The 19,283-nt window shown below is 44.1% G+C and overlaps 1 protein-coding gene across 2 annotated transcripts in view; it reads left to right on the top strand.

Annotated features, from left to right (window-relative positions):
* sh2b3 (SH2B adaptor protein 3) overlaps window positions 1–13,977 on the top strand; it is a 75,591-nt gene extending 61,614 nt beyond the window's left edge. For both annotated transcript variants that reach the window (XM_080894226.1, XM_080894227.1), the window contains exons 4-8: window positions 328–416; window positions 7,538–7,635; window positions 8,125–8,339; window positions 8,574–8,751; window positions 9,039–13,977. In XM_080894226.1, coding sequence (XP_080750352.1) covers window positions 328–416; window positions 7,538–7,635; window positions 8,125–8,339; window positions 8,574–8,751; window positions 9,039–9,421 — 963 coding nt within the window. In that variant the 3' untranslated portion in view covers window positions 9,422–13,977. The remainder of the gene's footprint in view (window positions 1–327; window positions 417–7,537; window positions 7,636–8,124; window positions 8,340–8,573; window positions 8,752–9,038) is intronic.
* Window positions 13,978–19,283: the final 5,306 nt, after the last annotated feature.

Here is a 19,283-nt window from a genome sequence, read left to right as displayed (position 1 = left end):
CAGCTTTTCTTTGTTTTTAATTGGAGCACAGTAAGCACACCTTCCCTCGAGCTATTTGCCTTTTTAACGGTAAACCTTTTGAAATTTAACAGAACATTTTGTTATGAGGGTTTTTTTTCTTCTTTGTACTTATTAAATTGCGGTGGTTACATTAGTATGCAGTGTTTTATTGCCCTGTGCATTCCTTCCTGTTACACTATTAATTCTGTTGTAGTGAAAATAAACGAAAAAGCTCTAAGTAAGTGCAGAGGTTCAGGGCATTTTATGCATTTGCATCATGTCCATTTTGTGTAGCCTGTTTTTTTTTAAGCATCTTTATCTCTGCAGGTTAATCGAGGTAGCCTGATATTTGAGACGGACAACGAGCAGCAGGTCAGCTCCTGGACCACAGAGCTAAAAGAGTGCATCAGCAGCAGGTGAGAGATGTGTAAACACAAAACAAGGACAGATGTTTGTGTGATCTGCCTTACACGTGTCTCATTTCTTTACCCGTTCTTTGTTTTTATGAGTGTAAATTGACTGAAGATCGAATCAAAAACTAAATATCACACAAGAGACTCAAAGTATATTCAGTCAAGCTCTGTAACGTCACAGAGGAGTAGCGACAGGTCTGCAACCCCCTGGTAACCTAGAGAAAACTTTGTTTATGGTTTAAAGTGTAGAAGATTACATTTATCAATCACATTAGTTATATAGTGCAGAACGAGCATTTTTATTCTCAGCTTGCTGTGGGTACTTCCTTGCTGTACTTTCACTTCTGAGTGGAAAGTGGAGACACACTGACATGCCAGCTTTGGCCAATCTCAGCTTTGTTGACTGATATCAGTACATTGGTAGTGTTAGGTAGCATTTTTAAAATGATATTTTTAAAAAGTCAAAAAATCTTACCTGCCAAATTGTTATTTTAAACACGAGCGTCAGCCCAGAAATTCACATCGCGAGAGGAAATATTTAACACTTGGCTGTTTTTAGTGTTTGTGGGTGTGTTGGATGTTTACTTGTCCTGAGGTATGTGTTTGCAAAAGGAAGTGAGAATAAATGTTGATGTATGTGCATATGTAGACAAACAGGTGTGTGTGTGTGCGGCCTCGAGCGTATTTATCTTTTCTTGAACTGCACAGTTTGTATTCGCTCTGGTTTGTCCGTACAGCTTTGTGCTGGTTTCAACTTTACTGCATTTGAAGTATTCCTCCTAACTGATCAGTCAACAGCACCATTAGTCAACTTAGTGCTCGCTGCACACCTTTGAGAGGTAACGTATGATGTTTAGAGGGAACGTGTAGCAGTAAATGTAGCTTTTCAAAGGTTAAAGTAGGAGACGGCTTTAAGAGCCCTGAAGGCCCTGTTATTAAGATCTTTCATGTGGTGCTTCATTTCCTATCAATTCTCTACTTTGCACGGAAAGAATGAAGAAATCTCTTTGAATTTTAAAGAAATGGGAAAAGTAAGAAGAGTAGAAGTCATGCAAGAAGACAGAATTATCAGTCATCTTCTAAAAGGAGATGCAGACTGCACTGTTGAAGCTACTTCTGTTAAGCAGTAATCAGTGCAAACTGTACTCACAGGAATACCCAATCCTGGAATAAAACTTAGTGGTACACAGGTTTTCTGTTTCTTGTTATAAAGACAATCTCTGTCTATTTGTGTGTGTCAGTGTGCGTTTCTCTGAAAGGAAGTGTGGGGGAGGTCTGAGAATCTCGGGGCATTTCTCGTTTCTGCAGATATCTGGAAGTGCACACACTCTAAAAACAAACAAACAATGAACTTAGAAAAAGAACTGCCGTTAAATTTGAATAAATGTCTTAAAGTAAGTACATGTTAGATTCTTCAAGGCTTTGTTTAGAGCCGCAGCTGGCCTGCATGTTGCATTAATTGAATGGAAGCAGCCCACAAATGCGTTGGAGCTGGAAGATGTTCAGATGAAAGAAGGGCTGTTCAGAAACAATCATATGATTCTGGATCAACTTTTGCTGCAGTGTTGCGTTAAAAATAAAATAAAGGACGTACAGAAATAACAGTCCAGTGTTGTAAAATCAAGTGTGTAATACTTTGCATCTGATAATCCTTTGAATGCATTATCTGGACCTTTGAAAACAGCTTGTTTTTGTCTAAATTCTCACTAATATCATCTAAAAGCTGGTTTAGTTTTTGTAACTTCACCAAGCAACACTTGGATCATCGTGACTCTGCAGTGCTGTTCAGACACGCCTCAAATGTAAATATTAATTTTTACAATTACACTTGAGCTTTACTTTCACGGTCCAGATACCAAATCTAACAAAGCATTGTTTCTTATGTGAAGCAGAGTCATTCTTAATCCTTTTAACAGCATCCATACTTTTCCTATCAGTACAACTCACAATGTCTACTGTGGAAAAGGCTTGTTGTCCAAAAGTCCGTGGTTTTATTTGTGCGATTCATCATGCAGAGCCTACAGAGGACCTCAAAAGGCACACAACACTTGGTGAGACATCAGGGAAGCAGTGTGAGGGAAATAAACTCGCATTTTTCTTCAGATGTGGTAGGTGTAGCGTGCTTTAAGTGTGCTGAGGGCAAAATTTTATTCCTTGAAGATTTGCTGACTGTGTGAAATGATGTCCATACTCAGGGAAAAAATGATTGTCACAAAGATAGAAGAACAAGAATGGACACACACACATACACAGTGAGAAGTAAAGTCTTCCTGTTATTCATTGCTCTGCAAACTCAAGTCAGCATTTAAGCAGGATTTTACTCCAACTTCCTTCTTTAACCTTCCCGTTCTCATCTGTCGGGAAGCGGCACACACAAGCGGCCCAGATATACCACTTGTGTGTGCGTGTATGAGAGAGAGAGCGAGCAGTGAAACAGAAGAAATGTAAGTTCAGATCTCAACTGGACTCACTTCCCGTCTGTGGCTTTGTTTGCCTTCAGCCTGCAGACTCACCTCACCAGCACATCCTTGTGAGGACCCTCAGTAGTGTAATGCATTTCCTAGCCTGCTGGTAAGCAGATAGAAGTCTGTAGGCAATGTTTGGCCTTCTGTCAAAAATATTAGGCCCCACTTTTTCATTATTTTATTTTGTAAAAAGCTCAACTTTCAGTTTTTATACTGTGCGTCTAACTGTTTGCATAATGTCCCAGAAACTCAACAGTAGTTGCAAATGTAGAAGTTGGTTGCCTGATATTGTGCAACTCTTTAACCAGTTTGTGTAGTACACTATGTCTTGACGTGTACTCAAATACATCTGCTGATTCGGAGTGTTAAACATTAAAGCTGCAGACAGCTTACAGTTTTTAGATTATGTCATCTTGGCTGTTGAGCTGTGATATGCAAACTGCATTGAAGTCGTTCTGGGGGTCCATTCTAACAACATGGAGCCACGCCAGTGACATTTTTGATATGTTGTAGATTAGTTTGAAGCTGACACAGTGTCTAAGCTCACAACTCAGTGTTACGTTCAAGTCCACAGCTGCAAAGTCCTGAAGGGCTTTCAATGTAGCGCTTCACTTTATAAAAGCCCCACCAGTGAAATGGGGAGACCGCGGCTTACATATTGAGGTTTGATGACGATGCAGGTCAAGTGAATAAGGTCGCAGTCACACACTCCTAGAGATCGATCTATGAGCATCTGCCAACCACTGCTTGTTAGGGAAAAATGAGTATTTCCCAACCAGTTGCGAGTTGCTGTTGCAGGTTCACCTTCAAATTAAGAGCTGCACCTTTTGGTGGCTCCAGTGCTGATTGCACAACTTTTACTTTGAAGGAGAACCTTCTCATTTTTGTTATGCATTGCACTTTTTCAAGTTCTACTACAGCTGACTTAGTACTTAGTGAATTTTTGCGGGCAAACATGAAAAGCTACAGACAGCCACGGCAATCCGCCAGCAGCCAAAGCAGACACTAGAGTCAGAAACCTCCAGGAAACACTGCCAACCAGTCGGGGAATACACATTTTTCCATAGCAATATGTGATTATATCGCATCCATTATGACAAACAGCTGTTTGGTTACAAGAGAAATCTCAAAAAACAAATGACAATTTGCAAAACAATTTGCATCTCAGTCACAAATATAGAGTAATATTATAGAAGTATAGTATTAAATTAGCTATTTTTAATAGCTAGCAAGTAAAGGCTAAGACTCTTCTTTTGGGTCGAAAATTGGTCGACGCATCGGGCAGTGGACGACCCGAGGGCTTTTCTCCACTGTCGTCATTAAGGGTTGCCGATCATCATCTTCGCCCTGATTCAGTCGATACTGAGATTCACTTGCTGTTTCCGTAGCAATTGGAGTTTTTACAGGGTGGGGTTGCTAGCCCCACGCCCAACCCTCCTCCTTTCTCATCCGGGCTTGGGACCGGCAATGGCAGAGACTATTGGCCCAGCTTCTATATGAATTTGACTCGTACCGTATGGACATCTTGGGCATCTCAGAAATGCGATGGGCAGGAAGTGGGAAGATGGTTAGTGATGGAAAGATGGTGCTCTACTCTGGCCATGCCCAAGACCATGCACGTGGCGTGGGCTTCATCCTCTCGCGACGTGCAACAACATCATTGCTGGCCTGGAAGCCCATTTCAGACCGCCTAACCTTAGCTCGTTTCCAAGCTAGGCATGTGAAAGTCACAATTCTTCAAGTATATGCTCCAACAGAAGAGGCTGACGATACTGACAAGGATGGGTTCTATGCGATGCTCCAGGATGCCATTGACAACTCCCCGCGTCATGATTTGCTGATCGTGGGCGGAGATTTCAATGCGCAAATAAGCAGTAACCGGGATGGCCTGGAATCGACTATCGGCCCGTTTGGAATCGCAGCAATGACAAATGAAAACGGTAGGCGGCTGATCTCGTTCTGTGCGGCAAACCTGCTGACCATCAAGAACACCTTCTTCGGCCACAAGCGGATACACAAGGCGACGTGGAAGGCCCCTGGTGGCAGATATACAAGCGAGATCGACTACATCTGCATATCATCCCGCTGGGCATCCACCATTAGCGATGTTAGAGTGTGGCGTGGAGCCGACATTGACTCGGATCACTGCCTGCTAATTGCCAAATGTAAACTTCACCTGAAGCGCCTCCAACCACGACTGCAGCGGCCAAGTCCTTTTAACATTCAACGCCTAAAAGATGCAAATACGGCAGCAGAATTTCAACTCGAATTGAGAAACCGCTTCCAGCTCCTTGCTGCGGAAGGAAATAACAACAAAAATCCAGATACACCCTGGGATGAGCTAAAAGAGGCTGTGGTCGGTGCAGCAGAATCGAAGATTGGTCGCCGACGGGGCGGCTTTAAGGAGCGCTGGATCTCCGACCGTTCATGGGAACTTATAGATCAACGTCGCTTGGCAAAGTCAGTTCGGGACCAGGTGGCCTTTGACCCACATGCTTCTGCAGACCAGCGTGAGAGGGCCATGGCCACCTACCAAGACCTTGCCCGACAGGTCAAACGCAGCTGCCGGCGTGACAGGCGTGAATGGATCGAAGCTAAAGGCATCGAAGCCCAAGAAGCAGCCGATCGGAACGACACCCGAACCTTATATCGCATTGTACGAGATCTAACTGGGGCTCGTGGTGGCCGCGGTGTTCCAATCCGAGACAAAAATGGACGTGTCCTCCTTACTGCAGCTGAACAAGAACAACGATGGGTTGAACACTTCCGTGATACTCTGAACCAACCTGAGCCACCCCAACGGTTCGAGGCCGAAGACCTGGCACCTTCCATGGATCTTCTTCCTGTCGATATCGGACAAATCAGCATCACTGAAGTCAAGACAGCGATCCGACTCCTCAAGAGTGGAAAGGCCGCAGGCCTGGACGAAATCCTCGCCGAAATGCTGAAGAATGGTGGACCCCATCTTGAAGCCGCCCTTACAAGCCTCCTAAACGCCTGCTGGTCAACATCACATGTACCCGATGATTGGACAAAAGGCGCCATTATCAAACTTCCAAAAAAAGGTGATTTGGGTGACTGTAACAACTGGCGGGGCATCACGTTGCTGTCGGTACCCGGGAAAGTGTTTTGCCTCGCTCTTTTGAATCGGCTACGACACGCTGTGAACGAACGATTGCGAGAAGAGCAGGCTGGGTTTCGGAGTGGCCGGTCATGCGTCGAGCAAATCTTCACCCTCCGCATGATCATTGAACAAACATTGGAATACCAAAAGAAGATTTCTATTAATTTCATTGACTTCGAGAAGGCTTTTGACAGCGTCCACCGGCCGACTCTATGGGCTATCCTACGCCACTATGGAGTCCCTCAGCAGTTTGTAGATGCCTTTCGTTGTCCCGTTGCTGCGTCCAGACGGATGACGGCTGCACAGCCTTCTTCAAGATCAATACTGGCGTCCGACAAGGATGCGTGCTATCCCCTTTCCTCTTCCTGTTGGTAATTGACTTCATCATGCGACGATCAGTTGACCAAGCTGACATCGGTGTGCCCTGGCACAAAGCGCGTAATCTCACTGACTTGGACTTCGCAGATGACATCGCCCTGCTGGGCTCGACTCAGGAAGACCTCCAAAAGTTGACCGCGGCCCTGCAGAGGGAGGCAACGAAAGTTGGATTAAGAATCAGCGCCAAAAAAACCAAGGTACTCCGAGTTGGCTATGCACGTGCCCGCATTCCTGTCATGATCAACCAACAACGTGCTGAAGAGGTGGAGAATTTTACATATCTTGGCAGCATCATCTCGAATGACGGGGTCTCTGATCGGGATGTCGACGCCAGAGTAGGGAAGGCAGTTGGTGTCCTGCGACGTCTCCAACCTATTTGGAACTCGACCTCCCTGAATGTAAGGGTCAAGATCAGACTACTGAACTCTATAGTCTTCCCTACTGCACTTTACGCTAGTGAAACCTGGCGCTCAAGAAGTGCAATTATTCAACACCTGAACGTGCTTCAACAACGTGGCTTGCGGCGAATCCTGAGAATTTCCTACCGGGACCGAATAACAAATGAGGAGGTCCTACAAAGAGCAGGCACCCGCCCATTAGCCGATGTTGTTGCAGAAAGGCGCTTTCGCTTTGCGGGACATATTTTACGCCTACCCCCTCATCGCCCAGCTAAGATTGCCATGACATGGCGTCCACGCACTGGCAAGCGAAAGCAAGGCCGACCAAAGACCACATGGCGTCGAACATTTATGGACGATCTGAGAACTGTCGACATTGCCTGGGACGAAGCTGAAGCAGTCGCTGCTGACCGACATCGATGGAGATCACTAGCTGCCCGATGCGCCGCTCGGCGTAGGAGGAACTAAGTCTAAGTCTAAAGGCTAAGACTACCAAAGAGGGTTCAAATAATCCCTTTTGTGACAAGTAAATAAATCAAAGACCAGACTAAATTCTCACAAAGACATCTATGCAGTAACAATGAAGCGTCTTAGCAGCTTTTCATCACCGTGGTTATGTACACCCAGGGCTGAATCCGTGCTATTGGAACTGTGGTCCAACCTAAATGTGACTAAGGCGTGGTGAAATAATCCCAAGCAAAGTCTACAGACAGAATAACATTCGTGTGTGTATAATCTGAGTCTGCTCTTGTCTTTCAGGTCAGTCAGCGTGGATCTGGAGCCCCTCCCTTCCCCGCCTGACACTTCTGCCCCAGCCAATCACAGAGGGAGCTCAGAGCCAGAAAGTCAGAGTCAGCGTGAGTACTGGGATGAGGGGACGTTACCTCGGCGACACATCCTCTGATAATCAGAGTGTTGCTGTGTATTTCAGTTCAAAACTGTTATTTTTTTATTTCTGAGGTTTTGTTTTATCCTGTTCGTTCACACGTGGGTACCCAGAGATAAAGTAACTACACGAGAGGAAGTGCAAACATTTAGTTTATTTCTGTTTTGCTCTCCTTTAGCTCTGCTTTTAGTCTCTACAACAACATACTCCTGTTCGTCTGCTATAAGCGCTCCTCTGTCTTTAACTGGGTGGTCACTGGGTTTCTGGTGTGTTTTTAGAGCTTATTTGCTCTCTTCAGCAGCTCAAAGATAAAAACAGACAAGCAGGTTGGCTGAACACAGAACCAGTGTTTCACAGTGAACACGGAACCATTACAGTTTACACAGTATTGATTATTTCAGCCAGTTTTGCACATTCGGACAGAAACAAACACATTCGCCGTCTTTGATCATCCCTACAGCTCCTGTCACCTTCACCCTGCCAGAGCAGGTAATCCAGAAGACAGATCACTTCCTGTTCTCCTACCCCTGGTTCCACGGACCCATCTCTCGCGTCAAGGCGGCCCACCTGGTTCAGAGCTCCGGGCCAGAGGGACACGGGGTGTTTCTGGTCCGACAGAGTGAGACACGCAGGGGCGACTATGTCCTCACCTTCAACTACCAGGGAAAAGCAAAGGTACGGATCAGTATGTGGGTACAGTTGTGGTTGCAGTTGAGGATTGTCTTTTGAAACCCAAGTTGTTTTGTTTTTTTCCATCTGGAAACGTGAAAATTGTGCAGACACAGGAAGCATTACACAAGCATAGATAAACAAGTGTGCACACTGAGCACTGTGGTTAGGAAAAGAATTCACTTCAGCCAACGTGAAACGTCTGTTTCCTCATCTTTTTTCCCTCTTTCCTCTCTGCAGCACCTGCGCCTCTCTTTGACAGAATGGGGTCAGTGCAGGGTGCAGCACCTGCGCTTCCCATCTGTTATGGACATGCTCAGTCATTTCAGACTCTTCCCTATCCCACTGGAGTGTGGAGCCGCCGGTGCTGTCACTCTGTCCCGCTTCGTAGTGGCGGGTTCCACCCCGCCTTCACAGGGTGAGACTCGTGGATTTGGACCTCATTCAAATAATAATGTGTACCAACGGTGTTATCGCTGAATTAGTAGTGTGATGCACACACGTTTAAAGGCAGTACACCCGTACTTATACAAATTAAAGGAGCAGCTTCTCCAGTAGTTTGTGGTTGTGCTCCACTGCAGTTTGTAGTACCTCCGCGAATCAGTGCACATCTGAAATTCAGACTGAATAAAGAGGTTTTTAGTTTTTATATAATCAACTTCTACAGCTCATGTTTGCTGATTTATTTCCTCTTGTTTCCCTCAGGTCAGCTCTCAGGCGCTTTCCTCGTCCCGTTCTCCCTCCATCGCTGGAGCTCTGAGCCCAGCTTGGCTCACTGCAGCCTGGCTCGCAGCTCCAGCCAGCCCCCTTCCTCCTGCTCCACCAACACCACGGCCAGCACCAGCTTTTCCACTTCCAGCTCCTTTTCCCAGTCTGGAATCCATTCTTTTACCCGCACCGGCATGGTCCCCGAGCCCACGCTGTCAGCCCCGCCTCCACTCCGTCGGAGCGAGTCGGTAGGAAGGAGGAACCTGCTACGCCACCCCAGCACCCACGCTCCCATCATCCCTCAGCGGGACTCAGACTATGAGCTGGAACCTGACCGCGGTCGCAAGCGGGCAATAGACAACCAGTACATGTTGCTCTGACCCCGCTGAGTCAAACACCTGCAACACCTCTGAACGACAGCAGACACCTGTGAAGCTGACACACTCAGACACACACAAACACACTTGTGTTTGCTTGTCGCTCCCCTCCCACAGGTATATAACCTGATTGCAGCAGACTCATGAACTTGAGTGAAGAAGTCTTTGTCTGATGAATGCATACCACTGTGTATGTGGAAACACACACAAACACTCACTTTGTGCGTGTGTGTGTTTACCAGTGTCAGACCCTCACATCCTCCACCCAGACTGTCCACAGTGAATGTATTTTCGGAGCTTTATAACAGTGCTGATTATTAATGTTGAGGTTCTCTGTGAGAGTGGGAGAGTCAAATGACTATTGACCTAAAGCCCAGGCAGAAAATAGTTTTCTATATTTCTATTCTGGTCATTTTTATAGAGGTGCACTTGTTTTCATTTCTTTGGCACTTAACCAGAACTGATGGGAAGGCACTCCCTGCAAAATTGGTTAATTTAAAATATTTAAAAGACATTTACTCTCCACACAAAGTTTCCAGTGTGGAGCAAACTCTCACCTTTCTTTCTTTTTTTGTACACAGACAAAGAGCGCTCATTTTAGAGCATTATTACATTAGATATTCTCCCACTTGTGCTTTATTATGTATTGAAGTATATCTTCAGTGCACTTTGAAAGCAATGTGTATTTTTTCTATGCACAGATACTTTTGTAGAAAAATAATAATGATTTTTATTTTTTTTTACAGTCAAAAAGGGGAAACTTTTGTTACATTTTGCTAAAAATGGATTGAGCACCGCTTCCACTCCTTCAAACTTACAGAGAAGAACGGATTCAGAATCAGATTTTCATCACCGCTCTTTAATTTTTACCCTAAATCTAAGTTTGAGTTGTGCATCTGGATGTGACCGTTTATGCGAGAATAAAGCAAGTGTGTGGTGTTATGTTGAATTTTGATCACCTAAGGCAGTTATACTCAACTTATGGGTAGGTCAGGGTCACTTTGAGTGTCAGCTGGAATATCTGCCCTTTCAGATTTACTAAATAAAAAGGACAGACGAGGTTCCGGCTCTTTAATTGTACCCAAAGCAGCTGCAGCTACAATCCAGCTGCTGAATGCCTTAAAAGATATTATTTACTTGTAATATAGTCAAGTATTTTAAAAATAAACTATTTTACAAGAGAGTAAATTATTACTTATAATTATAATTACTTATATAACAACAAAGCACCACAGAAATCATTTCTGCCACAAAATCAGAGAAGCTGGAGTGATAAAGTAACAAGAGAATTTTAATATGTCGCCATCCTGCAGCCGTGAACGGTGGGTTTAGATGGTCTGTGGATATTATTACAAGCACTTTTTAAGAGTTTGAAGTTTCAACTGAATGAACGACAGAAAATTGTACTTCTGCTCTGGTTTATATGCTATAAGATGTGACGTGTAAACGTTTTCCTCCATTGTCACAGGTTTACAGGTCGCAGGCATTTAAGAGCTCATAAAACAACCTTTAACAGCAATAACTCTGAGTGATTGTTTGCTGGATCAGTTTCTCTCACAGTTGAGGAGCAGTTTTTATCCCACTCTTCTTTTGTGGCCATTCATTGTGCACACCTCCCATATGGAAAAGATATATATAAATCTTATAAAGGTTGTATCTGTCTTGTGTGAAACTTGTATGAAAAGCATACAAGAGTGAAAACAGATATAAGATCCCTTGAAAAATTATATAATGATAATGATATAATGATACTTACTAAAACAATATATGAAAGAAATAAGAAAGTGGCCACTTTCATGAGTAAATCATATACGTTTTTACTATCTCTTTTCCATATGGGCTCTGTTCAGGACCCACTGCAGTATTTCAGGCTGCTGTGGTTGGGATCGTCGACCTGTTGCACGATCCAGTTTCAGTCAAGCTTTAGCCTTCACACAGTGGCCTTACATTTGGCTCTAGAATACTTTGGTATAGAAAGGAGTTCCCGGTCGACTCAGTCGATGCTTGAACGTTGGCGTGACAGCTTTGTGCAGGCGTGCTGTGTTTGGCTTTCATCAAATGTGGCACTGACTGTGGCATCTTTTGATCCACAAGTCTTGTGGTTTGCTCAGATGCTCCTTTGCAAACCTAATCTGTGTGCTGACATGTTCCCTTTAGAGAGAAGAGGTTGTCTCCTTCCAAACAATTCATACTTGTTCTGTCATGGACTTTAACATTAAGAAATGTTAAAGGTGCTATGGAGGTGCTCACACTTGCAGACGATCAGTTAAGTGTGTTTAATTTGCTTCTTACTTTCTTAATTACTATGGAAACAATAAGGGTCTTCTTAGTTTTTCTGCATAGAGTAATGTGTGATTTAAGCGGTCTCTTTATGTTTTTTCAGCAATACCTTCACTGCATTTTACTGATTTTGTGGCATGAAACGATTTACCAAAATAAGACTTGGCACTCCAATGTGAATTTTGCACTTGTATGTCAAAAAAAACAAAGACATAAACTTGAATGGCTTCACTTCAAAGAGCACAACAGGGGGGGAACTTTATGTGCAGACCAAAACAAAGTAGTTATTGAGTCAAAGTCGGGCATTTAACACAAGTCTGATTGATTTATCCTTCACGTTGTCTGGAGTCTCAACCTTTTTCCAATCAGTTTTGCATCGGGCTGTTAATCCAGCATTAAACCCTTAATGCTCCGGAAAAACTGAGGTGGCTCAGTTAATATTAACATGTGCTTTCCTGATTTGGGGGAGGAGCGTCATGTTCTTATCTGTATTTTTTACACTCACAGCATTAATTTTTTTTTTTTTTTCGTATTTTCTGTGTGACTTCACCACAGCAGCTAAAAACCAAGGAATGGCTGTGAAGTTAATGTCTTTTTTTTTACACTATATGTTATTTGTAATAGAATTTGTATGTTTATATCATAGAAGAAGTTTGGTTTCAATCAGCAAAGCTTTGAAAGTGTCACGAGATGTTAGACACCAGTGATCGGACGCTGTTCCTCTGTCCTCCAGCTTCATGTTTTTGTGCACTTAAACTGGATTTAATCGATAACATAAGGTGCCTTGTGAGTTTGTCATCATAGCTTTTGTAAGGTTTATCCCACCAGTTGAAAGTGCACTGACTATGCCAGGTGTCAACTCAGGTGTAAATTTTATTGCTGTGAGCGGACTTAAAAAAAAAAATCTCATTCCACCACATTGAGTTTCTTCAAAGGGCATCTAAACAGCTGATTTTTACCCCAGACTTTATGGTGTTCTCGTTTTTCACACGCCAAACATGAAATGTCATGTTTCCTGTAATTTTTACTTTATTTTTATTTTAATAATTGAAGCTTCAGTGCCACTAGCAGCAGGATTTCTTGGGGAATGGTGTTGTAGGACTTGTCTGTCTTCTAACCTTGCTTTAACACTAACTTTAGCAGATGATTTTAGGTTTACTTGCAGTAAATCTGTGCTTAATATATGGTTTAGATATGATTCTGTTTGTCTCGCTGTCCTCTTAATTATTGCAGTTTGCTGGTTTCTTTCCTTTTTTTTAAATAAGAGAAAAAGAAAAATGCAACTTGACTCCCTCCTTGTCACGATCAGAGCGAGATCGTCGTCATTACTCCTCTAATAACAAGTCAGCTTTGTCTACCAAAGGAATATTTGTTACAATGGTTGTGTAGTTCTCTTTAATGTAATCATCATGATAAAGACTGACATCTTTCAAGGGGAACAAAAACAAGAATGTTTTTGGCAAAAGTACGGTTGGTCTTCCTAACTTTTATGTTGCTCAAAGTCAAAACAAATCACCTTCTCCATCAACACCTCTGTTTCTCTTCTGCTAAACGAAAGCAACGGTAACAGTAACTATTTTTAAAAATATACCAGTCCCCTCTCTTTGCTGATTTCCCTTTAAGGGAGAATGACTGTGCCTTTTGCCAGAAAGCTGCTGTTGCTTTTCCCCTTTTTAATTGTTGTTGTTGTTGTTTTTCCTCTCCAGAGCTCAGGGTGTGATTGTGTAGTGCAATATCTGAGAGATGCCCCGTGCTTCACACCTTCATGTTTGTAGCTAGGGAGCGATCAGAAGCTTGGATGGATGGCTTTCGGTGTTTTCACCTGGTCATAGATTGAAGTAAAAAATAGCCAATGACTGCCCAAGATCCTGGGAAAACATGCTATGTTAGAAAAAATAAACAGGGCTACCGCATATTTCTGTTGCTTCATGGCTGATATTTGCAGGAATCGAGATAATGCAAGAGAAAATCCCCATGTACCTCAGGGGTCTTTTAATCTTTAACATCTACTCCAGAAATGCCCCCACTCACCCCCCCAAATCCATGTTTTATTTTTTTAATGTCCAGTAGATGAATGTCATGTGTTCTCAATACTGTTCATCCCGTTTTGTTTTGTTTTTTTAACTCAGCACTGTAAACATTCCAGTTTAACCCATCATCCCTTCTACAGTCAACGAAAACCACCTTTGAAAATCTGTCATTGTGTTTGCATCCCTTTCAGCATCTAAATTATATTAAATATATATCAACTGTATATTTGACCCATTTTTTAAAATAAACCCAACCAAAAAAAAAAAAAAAATGGTGTGGTTAGTTTGTGTATCTGATGTTTGTCTTTGTTCATCACAAAGAACAAAGTTGGCAAATGCGACATGGTGGCATTTCTGTTTTACAGCTGTAAGATACAGAGATTACAGTGACTACACTTACCTGACACTTTGTTGGGTACATCTGTTCACATGGCAACAAATCAGAATCAGAATCAGAAAGGGGTTTATTGCCAAATGTTGAGCAGGTTTACAACATTAGGAAATTGCTGCGGTGCTTCAGTGCAAACATAGTGTCATAAATAGCACTTAAATAGACATGAAAAAATAAAAGTAGGGATAAGAATTAAAAGTGCTACGTAGAAAGATATATACATGAGTGCAGGTGGTGATCAGTGCCAAACATGGAATGATGCAGTGAACACAGCGTAGGGTCATGTGTTAGTGGCGGGTACAGTCATATGGTTATTGTTCATGTGTCCAACAGCAGAAGGGAAGAAACTGTTCTTATGGCGAGAGGTTCTGGTGCGAATGGACCGGAGCCTCCTGCCTGAGGGGAGCAGGTCAAACAGACTGTGTCCAGGGTGAGAAGGGTCAGCTGAGATCCGAGCTGCACGCCGCAATGTCCTGGAGGTGTACAGGTCCTGCAGAGATGGGAGTCTGCAGCCAACCACCTTCTCAGCAGAGCGCACAACACACTGCAGTCTCTGTTTGTCCCTGATAGTGGCTCCAGCGTACCACACGGTGATGGAGGAGGTGAGGATGGACTCGATGATTGCAGTGTAGAACTGCATCATCGTCCGTGTGGACAGGTTGAATTTCTTCAGCTGCCTCAGGAAGTACATCCTCTGCTGGGCTTTCTTGATGACGGAGGTGATGGTGGGCTCCCACTTCAGGTCCTGGGTGATGGTGGTACCCAGGAAGCGGAATAAGTCCACAGAGGTGATGGGGGTGTCAGTCAGGATGATGGGGGGGAGTGGGGCTGTGTGCTTCCTGAAGTCCACAATAATCTCCACTGTCTTCTGGGCATTCAGCACCAGGTTGTTGTGGCTGCACCAGGACACCAGACGTTCAACCTCCCTCCTGTAGGCAGACTCATCCCCGTCAGAGATGAGCCCAATAACGGTGGTGTCATCTGCAAACTTGATTAGCTTGACAGACTGGTGGGTGGAGGTGCAGCAGTTGGTGTACAGGGAGAAGAGCAGAGGAGAAAGAACACAGCCCTGAGGGGAGCCGGTGCTAATGGTCCGGGAGTCCGAGACATTCTTTCCCAGCCTCACATGCTGCTTCCTGTCCGTCAGGAAGTCAGTGATCCACCGGCAGATGGGATCAGGCACATTCATCTGGGAAAGCTTGTCTCGGAGATGGTCTGGAAGGATGGTGTTGAAGGCAGAGCTGAAGTCCACAAACAGGATCCTGGCGTAGGTTCCTGGGGAGTCCAGATGCTGCAGGATGAAGTGTAGGGCCATGTTGATGGCGTCGTCTACAGACCTGTTGGCTCTATATGCAAACTGCAGGGGGTCCAGGAGGGGGGCCGTGAGGGTCCTGAGATGGGAGAGAACTAGGCGCTCAAATGACTTCATGACCACAGATGTCAGAGCCACGGGTCTGTAGTCATTTAGTCCAGTGATCCTAGGTTTCTTGGGGACAGGGATTATGGTGGAGGACTTGAAGCAGGCAGGCACATGACATGCCTGCAGTGAGGAGTTGAAAATGCCAGAAAACACTGGGGCCAGCTCGTTTGCACAGTGTCTGAGGGTGGCAGGAGACACACCGTCTGGGCCGGGAGCTTTCCGAGCATTCAGGTTCTTAAACTGCTTCCTCACATCTGCTTCATGAATATGAAGAGTTGTGGTGGGAGGAGGTGGTGTGAAATCCTCTTTTGTGTGGGGTGAGGAGGGGGGTGTTGTAGGTGAACAGTTTGAAGGTGGTGATGGCTCTATGGAGGGAGGAGAGGTGGGGGAATTAGTGTCCAAAGTGCCTCTATTGTTGGGGCCGTTGGAGGTGTGAAGGCTGCCTGATGGCTCGTCAAAACGGCAGTAGAAGTCGTTAAGGGTGTTGGCTAAGAGCAAGTCATCAGTGGAGTGGGGGGTTTTAGGCTTGTAGTTTGTAATATTCCTAAAACCTTTCCACACAGAGGCCGAGTCATTCTCTGAGATCTGCTGCTGCATCTTCTCAGAGTGCTGATGTTTAGCGATGTCCACTTCTTTAGTGAACCTGTACTTGGCCTCTCTGTAGCAGTCCCTGTCTCCGCTTCTGAACGCCTTTCTCTTTTCCAGCCACAGCTTTTTGAGTTTAGGAGTAAACCAGGGTTTGTCATTGTTATAACTCACCCTGGTGCGTGATGGCACAATGCTGTCCTCACAGAAGTGGATATAGGAGGTGACAGTGTCCGTAAACTCGTCCAAGCTGTTAGAAGCAGCCTTCATTGTGTCCCAGTCTGTAGACTCCAAACACGTGCGAAGCTCCTCCACAGCCTCGTTGCTCCACAGTTTTTTAGTCCTCACGACAGGTTTGGAGAGCTTCAGCCTCTGTCTGTACGCGGGGATTAGGTGGATCATGACGTGGTCAGAAAGTCCGAGTGAAGCGCGGGGCACCGCGCGATAGGCCCCGCTGATCGTGCTGTAACAGTGGTCTAATGTCCTCTCCTCTCTGGTCGGGCATTTAATATACTGCTTGTATTTGGGAAGCTCATGGCTCAGATTGGCTTTGTTAAAGTCCCCAAGAGCAATGATGAGAGAGTCCGGGAATGTCCGCTCCATGTGCAGTATCTGCTCCGCGAGTGCGCTCTGAGCTGCCTGCGCATCTGCGTCTGGCGGGATGTAAACAGCGGCCAGGATGAATGAAGAAAACTCCCGCGGAGAATAACAACCAAGTGCATTTAGACATGGTCAAGATGACCTGTTCAAACGCCAAATGAAAATCAAAAGAAAGGTGATTCTTAGTGCAGCAGATAACTTAAGATTACAAGGAAATGGTTCACAGAGATGGATGCCCAAAGTTGGTACATACATTCTTTTATAATCACTTTCTTGATAAAACTCAAGATGGTAGTCATTTTCATGATGGTTATTGACAAAGGCAAAAAAGTATATTTTGTTAGATAAGTAGATCTGAGTTTTCTGTGATCTACTTTAGCCCAGTAATTTATAAAACACTTTTTGGTAGCTCCGACCTTGCACTGTAAACTCCACCCCCTGAGATTTTTTCAGTGTTTTTGGACACATGCAAACCCACATGGATACATTATGGGTTATTCACAATAAACAGGATTAAAAAATTATTATTATTATTTTTTTACATTAAACAAAGAAAAACCCAATATTATAAAAAAGCAGTTTAACACTTGCACTTATGTATTTTCCTTGCTCAAAATCAAATCCAGTCATTTTATTGCTAAGATTGCACTCAAAGAGTGAAATGGACAACTTTTTCCATTTACTATTCAATGCACAGTACAGTGGAAAACTCTTGAGTCATCACTCATTTGATTCACTTATTTACTTGAATAGATGAAAAATAGTAATGAAAATGCAGTTCGACACCCATTTTCAAAGCAAATACAAATGAGGGGTGGCTCAGGACTTTTGCACAGTACTGTACCCTACTACTGGAATGCCATGTAAAGACCTGAAGCTTTGTAAATCTAACGTCCACTTGCCATGCTGTGTTATCAGCGTTCTTGAGACTGAATAAATACAGTTAGCGTTCAGAGATACAGTGGCTTGCAAAAGTATTCGGCCCCCTTGAACTTTTCCACATGTTGTCACATTACAGCCACAAACATGAATCAATCTTATTGGAATTCCACATGAAAGGCCAATACAAAGTGGTGTACACGTGAGAAGTGGAACAAAAATCATATATGATTCCAAACATTTTTTACACATAAATAACTGAAAAATTGGGGGGGAAATTGGGGTCTGCGTAATTATTCAGCCCCCTGAGTCAATACTTTGACCTTTTGCTGCAATTACAGCTGCCAGTCTTTTAGGGTATGTCTCTACCAGCTTTGCACATCTAGAGACTGAAATTCTTGCCCATTCTTCTTTGCAAAACAGCTCCAGCTCAGTCAGATTAGATGGACAGCGTTTGTGAACAGCAGTTTTCAGATCTTGCCACAGATTCTTGATTGGATTTCGATCTGGACTTTGACGGGGCCATTCTAACACATGGATATGTTTTGTTTTAAACTACTCCCTTGTTGCCCTGGCTTTATGTTTAGGGTCGTTGTCCTGCTGGAAGGTGAACCTCCGCCCCAGTCTCAAGTCTTTTGCAGACTCCAAGAGGTTTTCTTCCAAGATTGCCCTGTATTTGGCTCCATCCATCTTCCCATCAACTCTGACCAGCTTCCCTGTCCCTGCTGAAGAGAAGCACCCCCACAGCATGATGCTGCCACCACCATATTTGACAGTGGGGATGGTGTGTTCAGAGTGATGTGCAGTGTTAGTTTTTTGCCACACATAGCGTTTTGCATTTTGGCCAAAAAGTTCCATTTTGGTCTCATCTGACCAGAGCACCTTCTTCCACATGTTTGCTGTGTCCCCCACATGGCTTGTGGCAAACTGCAAACAGGACTTCTTATGGTTTTCTGTTAACAATGGCTTTCTTCTTGCCACTCTTCCATAAAGGCCAACTTTGTGCAGTGCATGACTAACAGCTGTCCTATGAACAGATTCCCCCACCTGAGCTGTAGATCTCTGCAGCTCGTCCAGAGTCACCATGGGCCTCTTGGCTGCATTTCTGATCAGCGCCCTCCTTGTTCGGCCTGTGAGTTTAGGTGGACGGCCTTGTCTCGGTAGGTTTACAGTTGTGCCATACTCCTTCCATTTCTGAATGATCGCTTGAACAGTGCTCCGTGGGATTTTCAAGGCGTGGGAAATCTTTTTGTAGCCTAAGCCTGCTTTAAATTTCTCAACTTTATCCCTGACCTGTCTGGTGTGTTCTTTGGACTTCATGGTGTTGTTTCTCCCAATATTCTCTTAAGACAACCTCTGAGGCCATCACAGAGCAGCTGTATTTATACTGACATTAGATTACACACAGGTGCACTCTATTTAGTCATTAGCACTCATCAGGCAATGTCTATGGACAACTGACTGCACTCAGACCAAAGGGGGCTGAATAATTACGCACACCGCACTTTGCAGTAAAAAAAAAAAAAAAAAAAAAAAAGTTTGGAATCATGTATGATTTTCGTTCCACTTCTCACGTGTACACCACTTTGTGTTGGTCTTTCACGTGGAATTCCAATAAAATTGATTCATGTTTGTGGCTGTAATGTGACAAAATGTGGGAAAGTTCAAGGGGGCCGAATA

The sequence above is a fragment of the Rhamphochromis sp. 'chilingali' genome, assembly GCF_963969265.1.
Source record: "Rhamphochromis sp. 'chilingali' genome assembly, chromosome: 10".
In the NCBI taxonomy this organism is placed as follows: Eukaryota; Metazoa; Chordata; class Actinopteri; order Cichliformes; family Cichlidae; genus Rhamphochromis; species Rhamphochromis sp. 'chilingali'.
This window is presented reverse-complemented; position numbering and strand designations above follow the sequence as displayed.